The sequence below is a fragment of the Schistocerca cancellata genome, chromosome 4 (genome assembly GCF_023864275.1).
Source record: "Schistocerca cancellata isolate TAMUIC-IGC-003103 chromosome 4, iqSchCanc2.1, whole genome shotgun sequence".
Classification (NCBI taxonomy): Eukaryota; Metazoa; Arthropoda; class Insecta; order Orthoptera; family Acrididae; genus Schistocerca; species Schistocerca cancellata.
In genome coordinates, this window is record NC_064629.1 from 841446496 (window position 1) to 841464903 (window position 18408).

General features: G+C 44.1%; 1 protein-coding gene across 1 annotated transcript in view; it reads left to right on the plus strand.

The window, feature by feature from the left end:
• Positions 1-18408, plus strand: part of LOC126183469 (inhibin beta chain-like) — a 327394-nt gene that overhangs the window by 291416 nt on the left and 17570 nt on the right. Inside the window, exon 2 of the mRNA XM_049925481.1 lies at positions 2093-2331. Within this exon, the coding sequence (XP_049781438.1) occupies positions 2093-2331 (239 nt within the window). The remainder of the gene's footprint in view (positions 1-2092; positions 2332-18408) is intronic.

Consider the following 18408-nt stretch of genomic DNA (forward strand, 5'->3'; position numbering starts at 1 on the left):
GTGCTGTACTTGACTATTGATTGTGATTTCCCATTATGACAGTTTTGACGTTATATCAGTCTAAATGGAACATGAAATGTGTTTTTACCTTATCTGTTTTATTCTTGTACTTATTCTTACTTCCTGTGAAGGTGGTCCATGACCGAAACCGGTCGACATTCATGTTTTAAAATAAACAGCTGACGGTTAAAAACGCATTTTTTCATAGAAAGTTAGGTGATACTTTACGTTATCACCTCTCTTCCCCTTACCAGTCTGATACCAGCGGTTTAAATGTCTCCTGCAAGCGCGATTCGGACAAGCTGCCCACTAATCGATTAACATGGAACACATGTGCATTAGTGTCTTCGGCTATGGGTACATTCGATATCAAAGTTACTTTCAAGAAGCAACGAAATACGTAAGAAAATAAGACATCGGCAGTAACTCAGAAACTAAACTCTTCAGGAACCAAGCTGATCTATATACTGTTCTCCTTACTATTACTTGAGTCATTTCACTACTCGCGATTACTTTCAATACACACTATACGCAACATAGTTTAGTAACAGTGCTAATAGCATCTAGGGTAACTGTACATTTCATTACGAAAGAACCTGAAAGATTTACATTTACATTTACATACATACTCCGCAATCCACCATACGGTGCGTGGCGGAGGGTACCTCGTACCACAACTAGCATCTTCTCTCCCTGTTCCACTCCCAAACAGAACGAGGGAAAAATGACTGCCTATATGCCCCTGTACGAGCCCTAATCTCTCTTATCTTATCTTTGTGGTCTTTCCGCGAAATGTAAGTTGGCGGCAGTAAAATTGTACTGCAGACAGCCTCAAATGCTGGTTCTCTCAATTTCCTCAGCAGCGATTCACGAAAAGAACGCATCCTTTCCTCTAGAGACTCCCACCCGAGTTCCCGAAGCATTTCCGTAACACTCGCGTGATGATCAAACCTACCAGTAACAAATCTAGCAGCCCACCTCTGAAGTGCTTCTATGTCCTCCCTCAATCCGACCTGATAGGGATCCCAACGTTCGAGCAGTACTCAAGAATAGGTCGTATTAGTGTTTTATAAGCGGTCTCCTTTACAGATGAACCACATCTTCCCAAAATTCTACCAACGAACCGAAGACGACTATCCGCCTTGCCCACAACTGCCATTATATGCTTGTCCCACTTCATATCGCTTTGCAATGTTACGCCCAAATAATTAATAGACGTGACTGTCAAGCGCTACACTACTAATGGAGTATTAAAACATTACGGGATTCTTTTTCCTATTCATCTGCATTAATTTACATTTATCTCTATTTAGAGTTAGCTGCCATTCTTCACACCAATCACAAATCCTGTCCGAGTCATCTTGTATCCTCCTACAGTCACTCAACGACGACACCTTCCCGTACACCACAGCATCATCAGCAAACAGCCGCACATTGTTATCCACCCTATCCAAAAGATCATTTATGTAGACAGAAAACAACAGCGGACCTACCACACTTCCCTGGGGCACTCCAGATGATACCCTCACCTCCGATGAACACTCACCATAGAGGACAACGTACTGGGTTCTATTACTTAAGAAGTCTTCGAGCCACTCACATACTTGGGAACCAATCCCATATGCTCGTACCTTAGTTAGGAGTCTGCAGTGGGGCACCGAGTCAAACGCTTTCCGGAAGTCAAGGAATATGGCATCCGTCTGACACCCTTCATCCATGGTTCGCAAGATATCATGTGAAAAAAGGGCGAGTTGCGTTTCTCAGAAGCGATGCTTTCCAAAGCCGTGCTGATGCATGGACAGCAACTTCTCTGTCTCAAGGAAATTCATTATATTCGAACAGAGAATATGTTCGAGAATCCTGCAACAAACCGATGTTAAGGATATTGGTCTGTAATTTTGAGGAACCGTTCTTCTACCCTTCTTATATACAGGCGTCACCTGCGCTTTTTTTCCAGCCCCTCGGGACTTTACGTTGGGCACGATCATATGTGATTTTTTTTATTTATTTGCTGCCTGTATTTAGAGAATAAAAATAACAATTACAGTACATGTGTCCAGACAACTAACAACTGTACTCTTTATGTTTCCAGGTCACACCTTAAATGGCCAGACCCTTCTTGAATTCTCTCGATTTCAAGAAATGGAAGGGGAAGGAGCTGGCCCAGAACTGCGGGTGAAGGCTGCTGCTCTGTGGGTCCGCGTCGCCTTCCGGCCTTCGCTCCCTAAGGACGTGAGGAGCATCCCTGACAAGAACCTTACGCTCTGGCTGTTCAAAGTAACCAAGCCGGCTACTGTATCTTTTACCAATGACACGCACCTGAGTGGTAAGGTACGTTGTCTCACAGGGCTTTTCCATTTCATTTACTAGTTATACATTTCACTGTCGTTTGAAATTATTGTAATTTAGAGATGACAGCTTTCTCTTAATTAGTTTTTACACTACTGGCCATTAAAATTGCTACACCAAGAAGAAATGCAGATGATAAACGGGTATTCAGTGGACAAATATATTATACTAGAACTGACATGTGATAACATTTTCACGCAATTTGGGTGCATAGATCCTGAGAAATCAGTACCCAGAACAACCACGTCTAGCCGTGATAACGGCCTTGATACGCCTGGGCATTGAGTCAAACAGAGCTTGGATGGCGTGTACAGGTACAGCTGCCCATGCAGCTTCAACACGATACCACAGTTCATCAAGAGTAGTGACTGGCGTATTGTGACGAGCCAGTTGCTCGGCTACCATTGACCAGACGTTTTCAGTTGGTGAGAGATCTGGAGAATGTGCTGGCCAGATCAGCAGTTGAACATTTTCTGTATCCAGAAAGGCCCGTACAGGACCTGCCACATGCGGTCGTGCATTATCCTGCTGTAATGTAGGGTTTCACAGGGATCGAATGAAGGGTAGAGCCACGGGTCGTAACACATCTGAAATGTAACGTCCACTGTTCAAAGTGCCGTCAATGCGAACAAGAGCTGACAGAGACGTGTAACCAATGGCCCCCCATACCATCACGCCGGGTGATACGTCAGTATGACGATGACGAATACATGCTTCCAATGTGCGTTCACCGCGATGTCGCCAAACACGGATGCGACCATCATGATACTGTAAACAGAACCTGGATTCATCAGAAAAAATGACGTTTTGCCATTCGTGCACCCAGGTTCGTCGTTGAGTACACCATCGCAGGCGCTCCTGTCTGTGATGCAGCATCAAGGGTAACCGCAGCCATGGTCTCCAAGCTAATAGTCCATGCTGCTGCAAACGTCGCCGAACTGTTCGTGCAGATGGTTGTTGTTTTGCAAACGTCCCCATCTGTTGACTCAGGGATCGAGACGTGGCTGCACGATCCTTTACTGCTAGTGATACGAGGCCGTTGGGATCCAGCACGTCGTTCCGTATTACCCTCCTGAACCCACCGATTCCATATTATGCTAACAGTCATTGGATCTCGACCAACGCGAGCAGCAATGTCGCGATAGGATAAACAGCAATCGCGATAGGCTACAATCCGACCTTTATCAATGTCGGAAACGTGATGGTACGCATTTCTCCTCCTTACACGAGGCATCACAACAACGTTTCACCAGGCAACGCCGGTCAACTGCTGTTTGTGTATGAGAAATCTGTTAGAAACTTTCCTCATGTCAGTACGTTGTAGTTGTCGCCAGCGGCGCCAACCTTGTGTGAATGCTCTGAAAAGCTAATCATTTGCATATCACAGTATCTTCTTCCTGTCGGTTAAATTTCGAGCCTGTAGCACGTCATATTCGTGGTGTAGCAATTTTAATGGCCAGTAGTGTCTTTACAGGTACACTGTGATTCATTGATTTTTTTTCTGAAATACTACTGAATACATTGTACGCACTGCACTTCATTACAGAACGTCTCTGTTGTGCCATAGGGACATGTTCAAGACCCATTTTCTTAGTCCGCACGAGCCGCTACTACGCCTTTTCATAGAATTTTTCCTCAATTGTGACAACTAACCGACTCAAGAATTAATTATAGTTTAGTTTTTGTTTTTCAATCTTTCCATTCACCGGTACCACTCACTGACATCACTGTCACATATTCCATTGTACAGGATGTCCCAAAAGGTACGTTATAATTTCAGTGTCATAAAACTCGACCTTAATTAACTTTGAGAGAAAACGTTTGGCTGATGCCCCAACTCAACAACATTTTTTTGTGTTAGATAATAATTAACTGTTTTGCCTTTACAACTGACGTGAGCAACACAACTGAAAAAAGATTTTTTGTTGTTGAACGGTGGCTGGAACACAACAAATGAATCAAAAAATCTATTCTGTACAGGAAAAGACACAGTGAATGACTTGGCTTATTGATAAGAAGTCAGACACCCAAGTTCAGAGGAACAGATAAAGACGCTCTCAGAGTATCCGGTGCATTGTCATACGAGGGATTCCCAGTTCTTTTGATGCCTTACGAACAGGCTTCCGTGGTGAACGCTGGAAAACCTGTCGAATTATCTGCGTATCTTCGTCACTTCTCTTTGCCCTGCCTATATGGTGCCTCAGATTCACACATCCTGTTTCCATGAAGTTCCTGTGCCATTTTCTTTTTGCTGCCTGAGACGATGGTGTTTCCCCGTATTCCGTTTTGAAATTTCTCTGAACTTGGGTGTCTGACTTCGTTTCAACGAACCAGGAAACGAGCAGTGCCTTTTCCTGTGCAGACTCCATTTTTCGATTCATTTATGGTGGTCCATCCACCTTAAAACAATAAAGAAAAAACGTTTCTTCGTTATTTTGCCCTTGTTACCTGGAAAGCTAAACATTTATTCATTATCTTATATAAAAAATCTTTTTGAGTTGGTACATCGGACACACTTTACTTTTTTTTCTCCAACAAGCGGGGAAAGGGTTGTTGTTCTTGCTGGGCATAGCTGAAAGACGAAAATAGCTGTCGTCTAATTTACGAATCGTCACAGCTTTGTGCTGACGCGTCTTTTGCGGCACCATGAAAAATGTAAATCATAATAGGTAGACAAAAATTGAACATCCACTCTCTCAGTATACAATTCGAGTGTCATAGCGACAATGTCATCTGGCCCTGTCGATTTGATACAAATCGTAAGAAAATACCGCGCGGCTTTGCAGCCATTGAAAACTTACTTGAACAAGATGGGACAACAGCATTACTTTTCTAACGTTATACTGGGCTGCACCTCTTCATTAAAATGGTAATGGTATTATTGTCCCCTTGACCTACATCTGCATCTATACTTTGCAAACCGTCTTTCGTTTTATGTCGCAGTGTAACACTATCATTTTCACTGTGCTTTGTTCTATGTTCTGTAAGAGTTAGAACGCCTCTGATGTTACTGTCATGGTCATTTCGCGATATGTGGGAGGAAGTGTCACGTTGCTTCACTCTTCCTCGAACGTATGCTCGCGAAATTATAACAGTAAATCTCTGAGTTATCGTGCATTGCCTATCTTGAAGTGACTACCATTGGAGTCGGATGAACATCTTCTTCACTCCCTCGTGCTCATTAAACGAACCCTGATGAAACCTGATGCTGTTCTTCGGATTGTGTATATCGCCCCTACTAACCCAACATAACAAGAACCCCAGTCTGATGAGCAGAATGTAAGAATGGGCCGAACGAGTGTTTTGTAAACGACCTCCTTCGTGGGTGAATCGTATTTCCTTAGGATTCCTCGAAGGAATTTCAGTCTGGCAGTTTTTCCTAGTTACTTTCGTGTCGTCGTTCCAATTTAAATTGCTCCGGATATACACAACTCGTTATGTAATGCCAACGACAATTTCTAGTGAACAATCGTCAGATTGTGTAATCAAATAATAAGAAGACTTTCCGACTGTTTACGGGCACTGAGTCGCATCAGTTTAAGGGGAGAATCAGCTGGTAGCCGCCGCACCAACAATTAATTCTCTGCAGTCTCCCTATAATGCGCTACGGTTTTCTGGCGTTGTGAATTCACTATGAACACAGTATCATTTGCGAACGCCCTAATTAACACACATATACGCACGCACGCGCGCGCGCGCACACACACACACACACACACAACCACACACACACACACACACACACACACACTATAATAATAATAAAGGATGGGGCCCCTCCACGCCCACACCAACGTGGTGACCAAACCAAAACTTCTACTGTCACCTCCGTAAACATGTTAGTTTTTGAATCAGGCGTCACAGGATGCGGGCTGTGATGTTGTCCATGCGTCTGGGTAAGATTACTCACTAACATGGTCAGTCAGGAGATAGAAGTGGTCGAAAACGATTGAAGGGTAGCGGTTGTAAGGGCAGAGGAAAAAAAGTGCCAAGGCAAGAGCCAAGGGAAAAAAACCTCTGCGACAGTAGGGCGGGTAGTAAGGGCAGTAGCGGCTTGCTATCTGCGACAGTGCATGCAAGGTGTGGTTGTGTTAGTTCGAGGTATCGTGCATCGTTACCTTTGTCGTTGTTGGAGCTTGTTGCGGCGCTTGCTGCAGTTGGCTCTGAGCACTATGGGACTTAACATCTATGGTCATCAGTCCCCTAGAACTTAGAACTACTTAAACCTAACTAACCTAAGGACAGCACACAACACCCAGCCATCACGAGGCAGAGAAAATCCCTGACCCCGCCGGAAATCGAACCCGGGAACCCGGGCGTGGGAAGCGAGAACGCTACCGCACGACCACGAGATGCGGGCTTGCTGCAGTTGCTGCGTCCCTGCAACAGTTCAAGGTCGTTGTAGATTAGTGGGCGATCGGTCATAGATCGGCTCACAGGCACACCGTCTGTAGGGGTGTGTGTGTGGCTGGTTTGCGTGCTGTGTACAGTACGGTTTCCCTGCGGTTGCCTGTTTTTCGGCTGGTCGCACATCTGGGTTTCCAGTAATAACTGTGTTGCAGGGGCTCGCCAGTACCGTCGTGTTAGCGTTCTATGGACCATAGATGTTTAGTTCCTAGTCAATAATGTCTTTGGTCTGTTATGCTTCCATCTATGGTTGTGGTCGTCGTTACCCAGAGAAAGGATAAACGGGTTGCGCGAGTGTCTCGTATACAGTCGTGTGGAGAGTTTTTGGAATACCTGGAAGATAGTATCTAGCCGGTATTCCCGGTGAAGGTCCGCGATGCGTGTGTAGCGCGGAGCGTTGCTTATGATTTTGAGTACTTTGTTCTGTATGAGCTGCAGACGGCGCAGGCGAGTTGGCGCAGCGTATCCCCAGACAGGGGCTGCGTACGTCATCAGGGGTCTAATAAGGGTCATGTACATGGACCTAGACACCCTCCTGTTCAGTGTGCTACGCCTGTTAAGCATAGGGTAGAGTTGTTTGAGCCTCGCGTTAGCTTTGTTGGTCACGTGTTGAATGTGGTCCCCCCAGAGTAGTTTCCTGTCCAGCCAGACACCGAGGTATTTGACCTTCTCGCGGAAACGTATTGGGCGTGTGTGTAGTGTTATTGGGTTGCAGTGCTACACACACACACACACACTATTATATATAGAGGGCGACCCAAAAGCTTTCGTTCGAACGCCACAGGGTCCAGAATCAGTATGCGAATCAGGCAAAATCGCCGTGAGCATTGAAGGAAATCGTCCGAATTATGCATCAGGTTGAAGATTCCCGTTTCGTACCCAAGATGGCTGCCAAGCCAGTAGCACCGTGACGTGGCTCCGCATTCCGATGCAGTTTTCTTAGGTTAAAACTGAGCAAGAACAGTTGGTGTTTACGTTCGCTTGTGCCGGGAGTGATTTTTCACACAGTATGTTTTTTTAACTTCCTGGCAGTTTAAAACTGTGTGCTGGACTGAGACTCGAAATCGGGGCCTTTGTCTTTCACGGGCAAACGAGCTACTAACTGAGCAACCCAAGCACGATTCACGACCCGCCCTCACAGCTTCAATTCCGCCAGTACCTCGTCTCCTACCTTCCAAACTTCACAGAAGCTCTTCTGCGAAACTTGCAGAACTGGCACTGCTGGAAGATTAGATGTTGCGGTCCCGAGTTCTAGTCTCGGTCTGGCACAAAATTTTTATCTGCCAGAAAGTTTCATATCAATGCACAGTCCGCTGCAGAGTGAAAATTTCATTCAGTATATTTATTGCTTACTCTTTAGATATTGTGATTTACATACGGAGAGTGAATAAAGTTTTGTGGTGATTCCTTCGACCATAGATACTAGTAGACTGGCCTTGCTGTGCAGAAGCTATAGGGCTGGTGTGGCTCCAACATAAACCACGTGACTGTTGGCAAAGCGTGGCGGGATTTCAAATCAGCGATCTGTTATCCAATGTTTGCCTCGTATTTTCCCCACATTTCTCAATTGACTGCCAAACGCTTCCAACAAAAATTACTTTTATTTTTGCGAAAAATTATGCAAGAACTACATTTGACCTGGATTTGTTCACAGTCCCATTTATAAAATCTAACAAATACATCGAACGCCACTCTGGTGGCGAGATGAAATATTATTCTGAGGTAGAACCGATAGCCCTTGATATTTGCTCTCTCGAGTTGTAGTAGCATGTCATGCACGTCAACACCCCCCATAAAAGTGTTGTACTCTTTTACTATGGCAGGTCTAGGGACATTCACATATTGCTTACATCTTCAAGGGGCTCTTGACTTTTATATGAAGAAATAAGGTGGATTCCCTTATTGTCAAACCATTTTAGCAACATAATGTTCTCATTTGTCTCTAATATGTAATCATAACACCCTTGACCAGTTTGTTTCAAAGAACCATCTGTCTGCAAAGAGCACCCTACCAGTCGATTCTTTCTCAGAGTTCCCACCATGTAGATTCCCAGTTTCTTTAGTTCCATAACCAAATAATAGGAATCAAACCAATTGTCATCAAATAATTTGTGGTTTTGATATTTAGGCAAATTATCTACAAGCCTCATGACGACATTACCACTCATATCTAAAGGGCCATCTTTCACATTTGTCCCTTTACCCACATATATTTCAAAATCATACACAAAGCCATTTACTCCAGCCCATGAAAATACTTTCGCTCCGCATCGGTGTGGCTTGCTCTTTATATATTGCAGCATAAATGTATGAGGCTTGAGCAGAATCATCATCTAATCTATTGAATTGTACTCCTCAGGCTAAATTTTCTAAAACTTATTTTGCAGAGGATCGACAAAAGGTCTAATTTTAAACAATTTGCCATAGACTTTGTGTTCTCTTGGTAGCATGTTATCATTATTGTTTACGTGTAAATAAGTCCTCAACTTACAAAATCGATCTCGTGTCATAGTTCCTGCTATAGGCTCATAATGGGTAGAAACTGTCCAGTACATCCTATACTTTGGCACTGGAACAACTCCAGCTAAAATGTGGATTCCACGAAACTGTGACATCTCAACTGTAGATGTGTCGATGGACTTCCCTGTTTTTTGCGTAGAATATAGATTTGTTTAATCTACTAGGTTCTGAATGATGGTGCTATCAATAAATTTTTCAAAGTAATTCAGTGGGGTTAATTCCTCATTTGGCGGATCAGAAACTGTGGACTGATAGGTCACATCTACTGGTTCCATATTTTTGTGTAGCCAACGTTTGCTTCTTACCTGACATACATGTAGATCACTTGGATTTTGTGCTTCAAGACGTACAGCGAGGGGAGTCTCATCTAGCTCTTCCTCTTCATTGTCATTCAGTGTGTGAGTTTCCATAGGAATATCTAAACAGTCTATATTTACAGTTTCATCAGCAAGATCTTCATCACCAAAAACTCTTTCTCGAACAGCAACTTCCAAATTAGATTCCTGATCTTCTTCAAAGTCAGCATCTTCAAAATCAGATATATCACCTTCCAAAATTGCGACAATTTCTGCATCTGTCAGTGACCACGACATACCTACAAATAAACCGTATAAAATTAGTATTTATATCGTGACTTATAGCCTACAAATTGCAATGTAAAATCACGAAAAATAACCATTAGCAGTATCTTTTTCAGATTAAATGTAATATTTGTTTTGATAACAGATTTAAAAGTGATAAAAGTGGATAGCAGAAACTAAATATCTGTGTAATCGACAGTAAACAACATCAGCACATGACAAAAACCTACTGATTCCAAATGGAATCATTGTTTTCTCATTGTGAAAATTCTTATTTCGGAAACACATTCTAGAAACTGAATATAAGCACATTATTCTTTAATTCTAAAGCAGCAGAAAGCTATAAAAGCTAATATTTATAAATGTAATACATACTTGTTATTATTTTACAAAGTTGCTATTGCATACCGAAACAGGAACGCCATGCGCACGTCAACAAACAACAGAAGATTGAGACCTAAAAGTCGATTATTAGAGACCAACAAGGTGCTACAATCTGTTGGCAGAAATCAGAACTACATCTTATGATTCCATCTGGGAACATTTGCTGCGTAATATGGGCTCCACAAGTCAGACTGTTTGGCGATTCCAATTGGAATCACACGGTCAGAAAGGGTTAAAGAATATGTAGCTGTACCTAAACGTTGTGACAAGGAGCAGGAATGCGGCAAATGTGCAAAGCCAGGCTATTTCGAATAAAATCTTGGTCTCCTCTCAATAAGACTCCAGCCCCTCATCTTTGCTCTCGACCTCCTTCCGTTTCGCTAAGTTACCATACCAACGGTATGACTAAATGATATAATTCAGTTAAGTGAAATCGACTTCTTTATTATCTTCTGTCTCGTATTTAAACATTAGACTTCTCTCTGCCGATATATTACGTAGATTTTTTAAGTCTAATTGTTTAATACTTCTGCAAGAACACTGTCAATCAGGATCGTTCATGTGTATTGGATAGCATTTGGACCTCCTAGTTTGCCTTCATTCTCCCGTCTACCACCTCATATAAGGCTTTCCCGGAATATTTTTATTTACAGTTTTTCGACACTTTCTGTCCTTATACACTTTGGGTCATTAACGTTATATGCAACATTTCACCTGTCGGTTTCTGGTCGTGAGTTCGTACAATGACTCTTCGAAAATATAGAGCTAAGAGATTCTCTGCGCTTCCGTTATTTTCACTCAGCTGGCAAAACAGATAGCCATGAGTTCTATATAAATAGCAGATTTACTGAGCAACCGCAAAAGCATCACAGTATAACTACCCACCGAGTCCCTACACCATGCATCCACTCACTGTGGCGCCTCCAAAATACCTGTCCTGCTACACACGTCCACTCACTATGGCGTCTCCAACCTACGTCCATGTCCCGAACAAAAAGTCCCAATAAACCTACTGTACGATTTTCGCAACAAGTTTCCGGAGACATTCACGATGTTCACTTCTGTGATTTGAAAGACAGCGATTCTTTATTGCCGTCAAGATACCACTAACACGCCCCGTATTTAGTTAGCATGGTTACAATGGCTATCTATGAGTAATTAATTATTCATTCTTCTAATCAAAAGATTATTGAAGAAGTCTAAAACGGCATTACGAAGACCTTGCAGTAGACTCTGTGTTAAAGGCTTTGATTTCCTTTATTTTAACTGTTATTATAAACATTTTGTTAGCTACAAACAGTGTCACATGAAATTACATGCATGCTTCTTTCAGTGTGTACAGTGAATAACGTAATCAAGACCTATGATTCTGTCTCTCTTTTTCTGTTACTGACAGGAAAATATTTAAATTTGTCAAATGGCTATATTACGAGATATGAACTTACAACCTACAATGTGCAACAAAATTAAAGGATCACTCATTCCAAACCCCTTAACTGTCGCCGGCCGGAGTGGCCGAGCGATTCTAGGCGCTACAGTCTGGAACCGAGCGACCGCTACGGTCGCAGGTTCGAATCCTGCCTCGGGCATGCATGTGTGTGATGTCCTTAGGTTAGTTAGGTTTAAGTAGTTTCTCAGTTATAGGGGACTGATGACCTCAGAAGTTAAGTCCCATAGTGCTCAGAGCCATTTGAACCTTAACTGTCTTCCATTAAGAGACGTAAGTTCAAAAGTTTGCTCAAAGCTGCCTACAACCTTCCTCTGTAACGATGCAGAAGTTTGGCAACCTGCGACGTCACTCTCGGCCTTGGCGACGCTTCAAACAGAAAGGTGTCGACACATACGGAAAAAAGGATAGAACTCAGAAGTTCATGTGAGGTGTAAGGTCGAAAACGACAGTTCGAAGTGCGGTGTTCTTGACAACTTTAGACTCTGATTATACCCTCGGATGTTTCTGCTCTCATCTAAGGACACTGTAGGACAGCATCCGCGTTAAACACGATTGTACCCGTTTGGAGTGCAGCGTGACCGCAATTTTTACTCTCGTATACAGGTTGGAACCACTAAGGACGGTTCAGAACAATTGGACGAAATTAGAACGTGATCTGAAGCAGTAAAGTTTGCAACACTTCTATTTTCCGCACTCCTGTGGAGTGAGCATGTGGCAGTGCAACCGTAACAGATCTGTGAATAAAACGGCAAAGGATCCCTCTAAGATCCTCTTGTTTCGCAACATCCTCGGTACCACCCACGCGACTTTATTGAGCACGTTACAAATGTACCTATCAGAAACTTCGACATAAGTACAGGCTGCCGGATGTTCTAGCGCCTGAAGCCAGACAAACCGCTCTCAAGGTTGTCGAGGGGGTTGCCAAACCCGTAGGCGCCAGAGCAGCCACCAGGTTAAATTGGTGTCGAAATTTCTGACAGGGAGCCTAGAGCGACCTTTTGCCGTTTTATTCACTCACATTTTAATGTTGCACTCCCATGTGAATTCTTCACAGGAGGGCTGAAAAAGCATAAGTATTCTTTACTGCTTCGATCGCGCTCAAATTTCGCCGAATGGTTTTAAACGGTCCCTAGCAGTTTCAAGCTGTACCCGAGAGTAAAAATTGCGGTCGTACTGCACTCCAAACGGGTACAATCATGTTCAATGGGGATGTTGCCCCACATTGTCCTTAGATAAAGGTTGAAACGTCCGAGAGTATCAGCAGTGTCAAAAGTTGTCACGAACATCTTCCTGTCGCTCATCGCACTGCGAACTGTCGCCTTAGACCGCGAAACGTGTGGCCATCAACGCCTCGGGGAAAGGGGTGGTTTCATTGACACCCTTTAAACCACCTTATAAGGTCTTTTCGTTTTGATTTTGACCGGCGGTGTGTCTGAAATGTTTTCCTTTGCCACACATATGAGCCGGCCGCTGTGACCGAGCGGTTCTAGACGCTTCAGTCCGGAACCGCGCTGCTGCTACGGTCGCAGGTTTCAATCCTGCCGTGAGCATGGATGTGTGTGATGTCCTTAGGTTAGTTAGGTTTAAGTAGTTCTCAGTCTAGTGGACTGATGACCTCAGATGTTAAGTCCTATAGTGCTTAGAGCCATATGAACCAAACATATGAAAAAACTGCGAGATTTGAACGCCAGGTGTCGTGGTTCTAACCTCCACTGCGGAGGCAGCAAATGAGGGGGTACAACTGTGGGTCTATCGACCTTCTCATCGTGTGACACATTCACGGTGGAGTTGGTCACAATGTGGTGTCAGTGTGACATTATTAACCCTCATCTCACATGAAATTTTGAGATGTGGCCTTTTTTTTGCACGTGTCGACACCTTGCTGTCTGAAGCGTCGCCGTATCGAAGGGTGCCGTCGCAGGGCGCCACGCTTTTGCACCATTTTATAGGAAGGTACCTCTGAGCCTCTGAGCCTCTGAGCCAAATTTCTAACTTATGCTTCGCAGTGGAAGACGTTATGGGGTTTCAAATAAGTCCCTTTAGTTCTGTTGTGCTGTCTATGATATTTTGCAACCAGTAGATGGCATGCCCCTCTTATGTTATCAGTACAGAAATAGAGTAAATGCAGTACGAGCTGCATATACCGTATGAACTTACAATAATAATTGAAACCTGAATGGCGGAATTTGTCTTTGGTTATAGTAGTAGTACTTGAATGATGCTGACTATGATATTGTTCCCGATGAGGTGTATTACATAATTATCAAATAAACAAATAGCTTACAAACATTCTCAGCATTAACAAGTGATAATTTCTTAAATTGGTAATGAGCTCACTTCCACTCATGGTCGACTACAGTCATATTTTGGAACGAGGTAGACAGTCCCCATTCTTTTGGTGCAATTTATTTAAGTTACTACTATGGGGTCCAATTATGGACCCATTACTTTATGTGTTAGATACGAGGGTAAGTCAATTATTATCTGCAAATTAGTTATAAAGTTTTATTGTAATCAAATAGGAAACTTACAAGAACATCATTTTTCGACATAGTCTCCTTACGTTTCAACGCACTTGGTCCATCGTTGTACAAGCTTCCTGATGCCCTCATAAAAGAAGGTTCTCGGTTGAGCTGCGAGCCAGGAATGCACCGCTTCTTTCACTGCTTCGTCCAAAGCAATTCGACGGCCCCTTGATGCCTGTTTGAGTGGGCCAAATAAGTGATAGTCAGAAGAGGGCAAGATCGGGACTATATGGAGGATGATCCAGTACTTGAAATTTGAGTTCCTGGAGCGTTTCAGCAGTGTGAGCAGCAGTCTGCGGACGGGCATTGTCGTGCAACAACACAACACCTTTTGATAGCAATCTTCGGCGTTTGCTTCGAATTTCAGTCTTTAGCCTGGCAGTAAGCATCTCACTGTAACGTACACTGTTTATTGTTTTGTCCCTTTCCCCATAATGTTCCAGTACTGCACCTTGTGCGTCCCAAAAAACCGTAAGCATCAGTTTCCCTGCAGACGGTTGGGTCTTGAACTTTTTCTTGCTCGGCGAATTTGGATGTTTCCATTCCATACTCTGCCGTTTACTCTCCGGTTCGTATCGATGGATCCACGTTTCATCACCAGTAATGATCCTGTCTAAGAAGTTGTCCCCTTCGTTACCATAGCGATCCAAATGTTTTTTGCAAATGTCCGAGCGCGTTTGTTTATGCAACTGTACAAGTTGTCTTGGGACCCATCTTGCACGAGCTTTATGAAACCCAAGTCTGTTGTGGATGATTTCGTAGGCAGAACCGTGACTAATTTGCAGACGATGTGCCACTACGTCAATAGTTAATCGTCTCTCTAAGAGAATCATTTCACGTGAACGCTCAGTGGTTTCTTCATTTGTGGCGGTAAACGGTCGTCCGGCTCCTTCATCGTGCGTAACACTTGTGCGACCATTTCGGAATTCTTCAATCAAAATGGCTCTGAGCACTATGGGACTTAACTTCTGAGGTCATCAGTCCCCTAGACTTAGAACTACTTAAACCTAACTAACCTAAGGACATCACACACATCCATGTTCGAGGCAGGATTCGAACCTGCGACCGTAGCGGTCGCGCGGTTCCAGACTGTAGCGCCCAGAACCGCTCGGCCATTCCGGCGGGCAATTTTTCAATCCATTCGTTGTGGCCAAACACTGTTCTCGTTCTGTACCGAAAGTCTTCGATGAATTTCGGCCTCTGGTACGCCTTCCGGCCACAAAAAACGGATCACTGAACATTGCTCTTCTTTGGTGCAAATAGATAGCGGAGCAGCCATTATTAACAGCACTGCAGCGATAACGAAACTAACCTAGCAGTTTGAAAATTGCAAAGATATAACAACAAATAAACAAAGCATGCGTCATCAACGTAAAACGACAGTACTACCAAAATAAACAAGAATATAACTAAATTGCGGATAATAATTGATTTACCCTCGTAATACTGGTTGTTACAGTTAGTTAATCGGTTCCATATAAAGTAAAACTGTCATCACCCTGTATCTTAGTCTGAACACCGGAGTGCTTTATTAGATATGGTCTTACGTCTTGCCTTCCTCCGACCTTTGAACTCACCTACGCAGCCAGTTGTAATGGGACCGACATCATCTGATCAAAGTTATCCGAACACCTATTAGTGGACATTCATATGTGGTGTGCCCGCCTTTCACCCTTATGACGGATTGGACGCTGCTGGAGACTTTCAATGAGGTGTCTGAATGTCTGTGGAGGAATGGAAGCCCATTATTCTTCAAGAGCCGAGACCAGAGAAGGCAGTGATATCGTGCGCTGGACTCTGGAGCGAAGGCGACGTTTTAACTCATACCAAAGGCGTTATACTGGGTTCAGGTCGGGACTCTCGACAAGCCAGTCCATTTCACGAATGCTATTTTCCAAAAACCATTGTCTTACAGATGCTGCTTTATAACATGGTGCATTGCCGTGCTGATACAATCAGTCATCGTCTACGAACTATGTTTCTATCATACGTAGTACAGAATACTGTAAAATGTTCTCATATCCTACCGCATTTTGCGTTTATCTTTAGTGCAATAAGGGGAGCACATTGTAACAGTAACAAATACCACCATATCCTAACATCACCTCCTCCGTACTTCACAGTTGGCACTACACAAGATGGCAGGTAACGTTCTCCAGGCATTAGCCAAATCCAAAATTTCCTGTCAGATTGCCATTGGGTATAGCGTGATTCATCCCTCCAAATCACTCGTTTCCAGTCTTTCTCTGTTCAGTGGCTTCGCTACCTACTGTATCACTTCGCATTGGTTACAGAAATGTGGTTACAGAAATGTGTGGCTTATGAGGACCTGCTCTTCCATTATACCCTATTATTTTTAACTTCGTATGCAGAGTCATTGCGCTAGATAGACTGCTGGTAGCACTTTGGAACTCACAAGTGATTACTTCCACAGATTTCTTGCGATTTTGTATAACCACTTTCCAAAACGCTCAACGGTCTCTGACCGTCAGTAAATGAGGTGTCTCTGACTCTGTTGGCTGTGGTTGTTTCTTCGTGTTCACACTTCACAGAAACATCACCAGCAGTCGAACTCACCAGCTTTAGAAGGGTTGAAATGTCTCTGGTGCATTTTTATTGGAGTGACATCTAATAACTAGTGACGTTCGAAGTCATACAGCTCTCCTGACGGACCTACTCTGCTGCTGATTCTCTATTGATAACACAAGACTCTCCGTCCACTCTCATGGTACCTAGTGGTCAATTCGGCATTACATAGCTGTGTCTGTATACTGTGGATCAAATAGTACATAGTTTAACGTGAACCCCTAGCCACGATGTATCTCGGCGTCTTTCACATCAGCATACATTTCCGGATGTGAAACAAGGGGCAAGTGGCAGATAAAAATCCCAGGACTGACCAAGGATGAAACAGACAAAACATGCATACGAAATTAAACAACCTACGTTTCAAATGGTTCAAATGGCTCTGAGCACTATGGGACTTAACATCTGTGGTTATCAGTCCCCTAGAACTTAGAACTACTTAAACCTAACTAACCTAAGGACATCACACACATCCATGCCCGAGGCAGGATTCGAACCTGCGACCGTAGCAGTCGCGCGGTACCTACGTTTCAATTCAGGTAAAATAACCTATAATGAGATACGTAAACTAGGATTAAAAATTGATAACTGATTTTTTCCTACCCACTACTACACTATTCTGCTAATTCGTAGTTACAACTACACTCCTGGAAATTGAAATAAGAACACCATGAATTCATTGTCCCAGGAAGGGGAAACTTTATTGACACATGATCACACAGGCACATAGACACAGGCAACAGAGCATGCACAATGTCGGCACTAGTACAGTGTATATCCACCTTTCGCAGCAATGCAGGCTGCTATTCTCCCATGGAGACGATCGTAGAGATGCTGGATGTAGTCCTGTGGAACGGCTTGCCATGCCATTTCCACCTGGCGCCTCAGTTGGACCAGCGTTCGTGCTGGACATGCAGACCGCGTGAGACGACGCTTCATCCAGTCCCAAACATGCTCAATGGGGGACAGATCCGGAGATCTTGCTGGCCAGGGTAGTTGACTTACACCTTCTAGAGCACGTTGGATGGCACGGGATACATGCGGACGTGCATTGTCCTGTTGGAACAGCAAGTTCCCTTGCCGGTCTAGGAATGGTAGAACTATGGGTTCGATGACGGTTTGGATGTACCGTGCACTATTCAGTGTCCCCTCGACCATCACCAGTGGTGTACGGCCAGTGTAGGAGATCGCTCCCCACACCATGATGCCGGGTGTTGGCCCTGTGTGCCTCGGTCGTATGCAGTCCTGATTGTGGCGCTCACCTGCACGGCACCAAACACGCATACGACCATCATTGGCACCAAGGCAGAAGCGACTCTCATCGCTGAAGACGACACGTCTCCATTCGTCCCTCCATTCACGCCTGTCGCGACACCACTGGAAGCGGGCTGCACGATGTTGGGGCGTGAGCGGAAGACGACCTAACGGTGTGCGGGACCGTAGCCCAGCTTCATGGAGACGGTTGCGAATGGTCCTCGCCGATACCCCAGGAGCAACAGTGTCCCTAATTTGCTGGGAAGTGGCGGTGCGGTCCCCTACGGCACCGCGTAGGATCCTACGGTCTTGGCGTGCATCCGTGCGTCGCTGCGGTCCGGTCCCAGGTCGA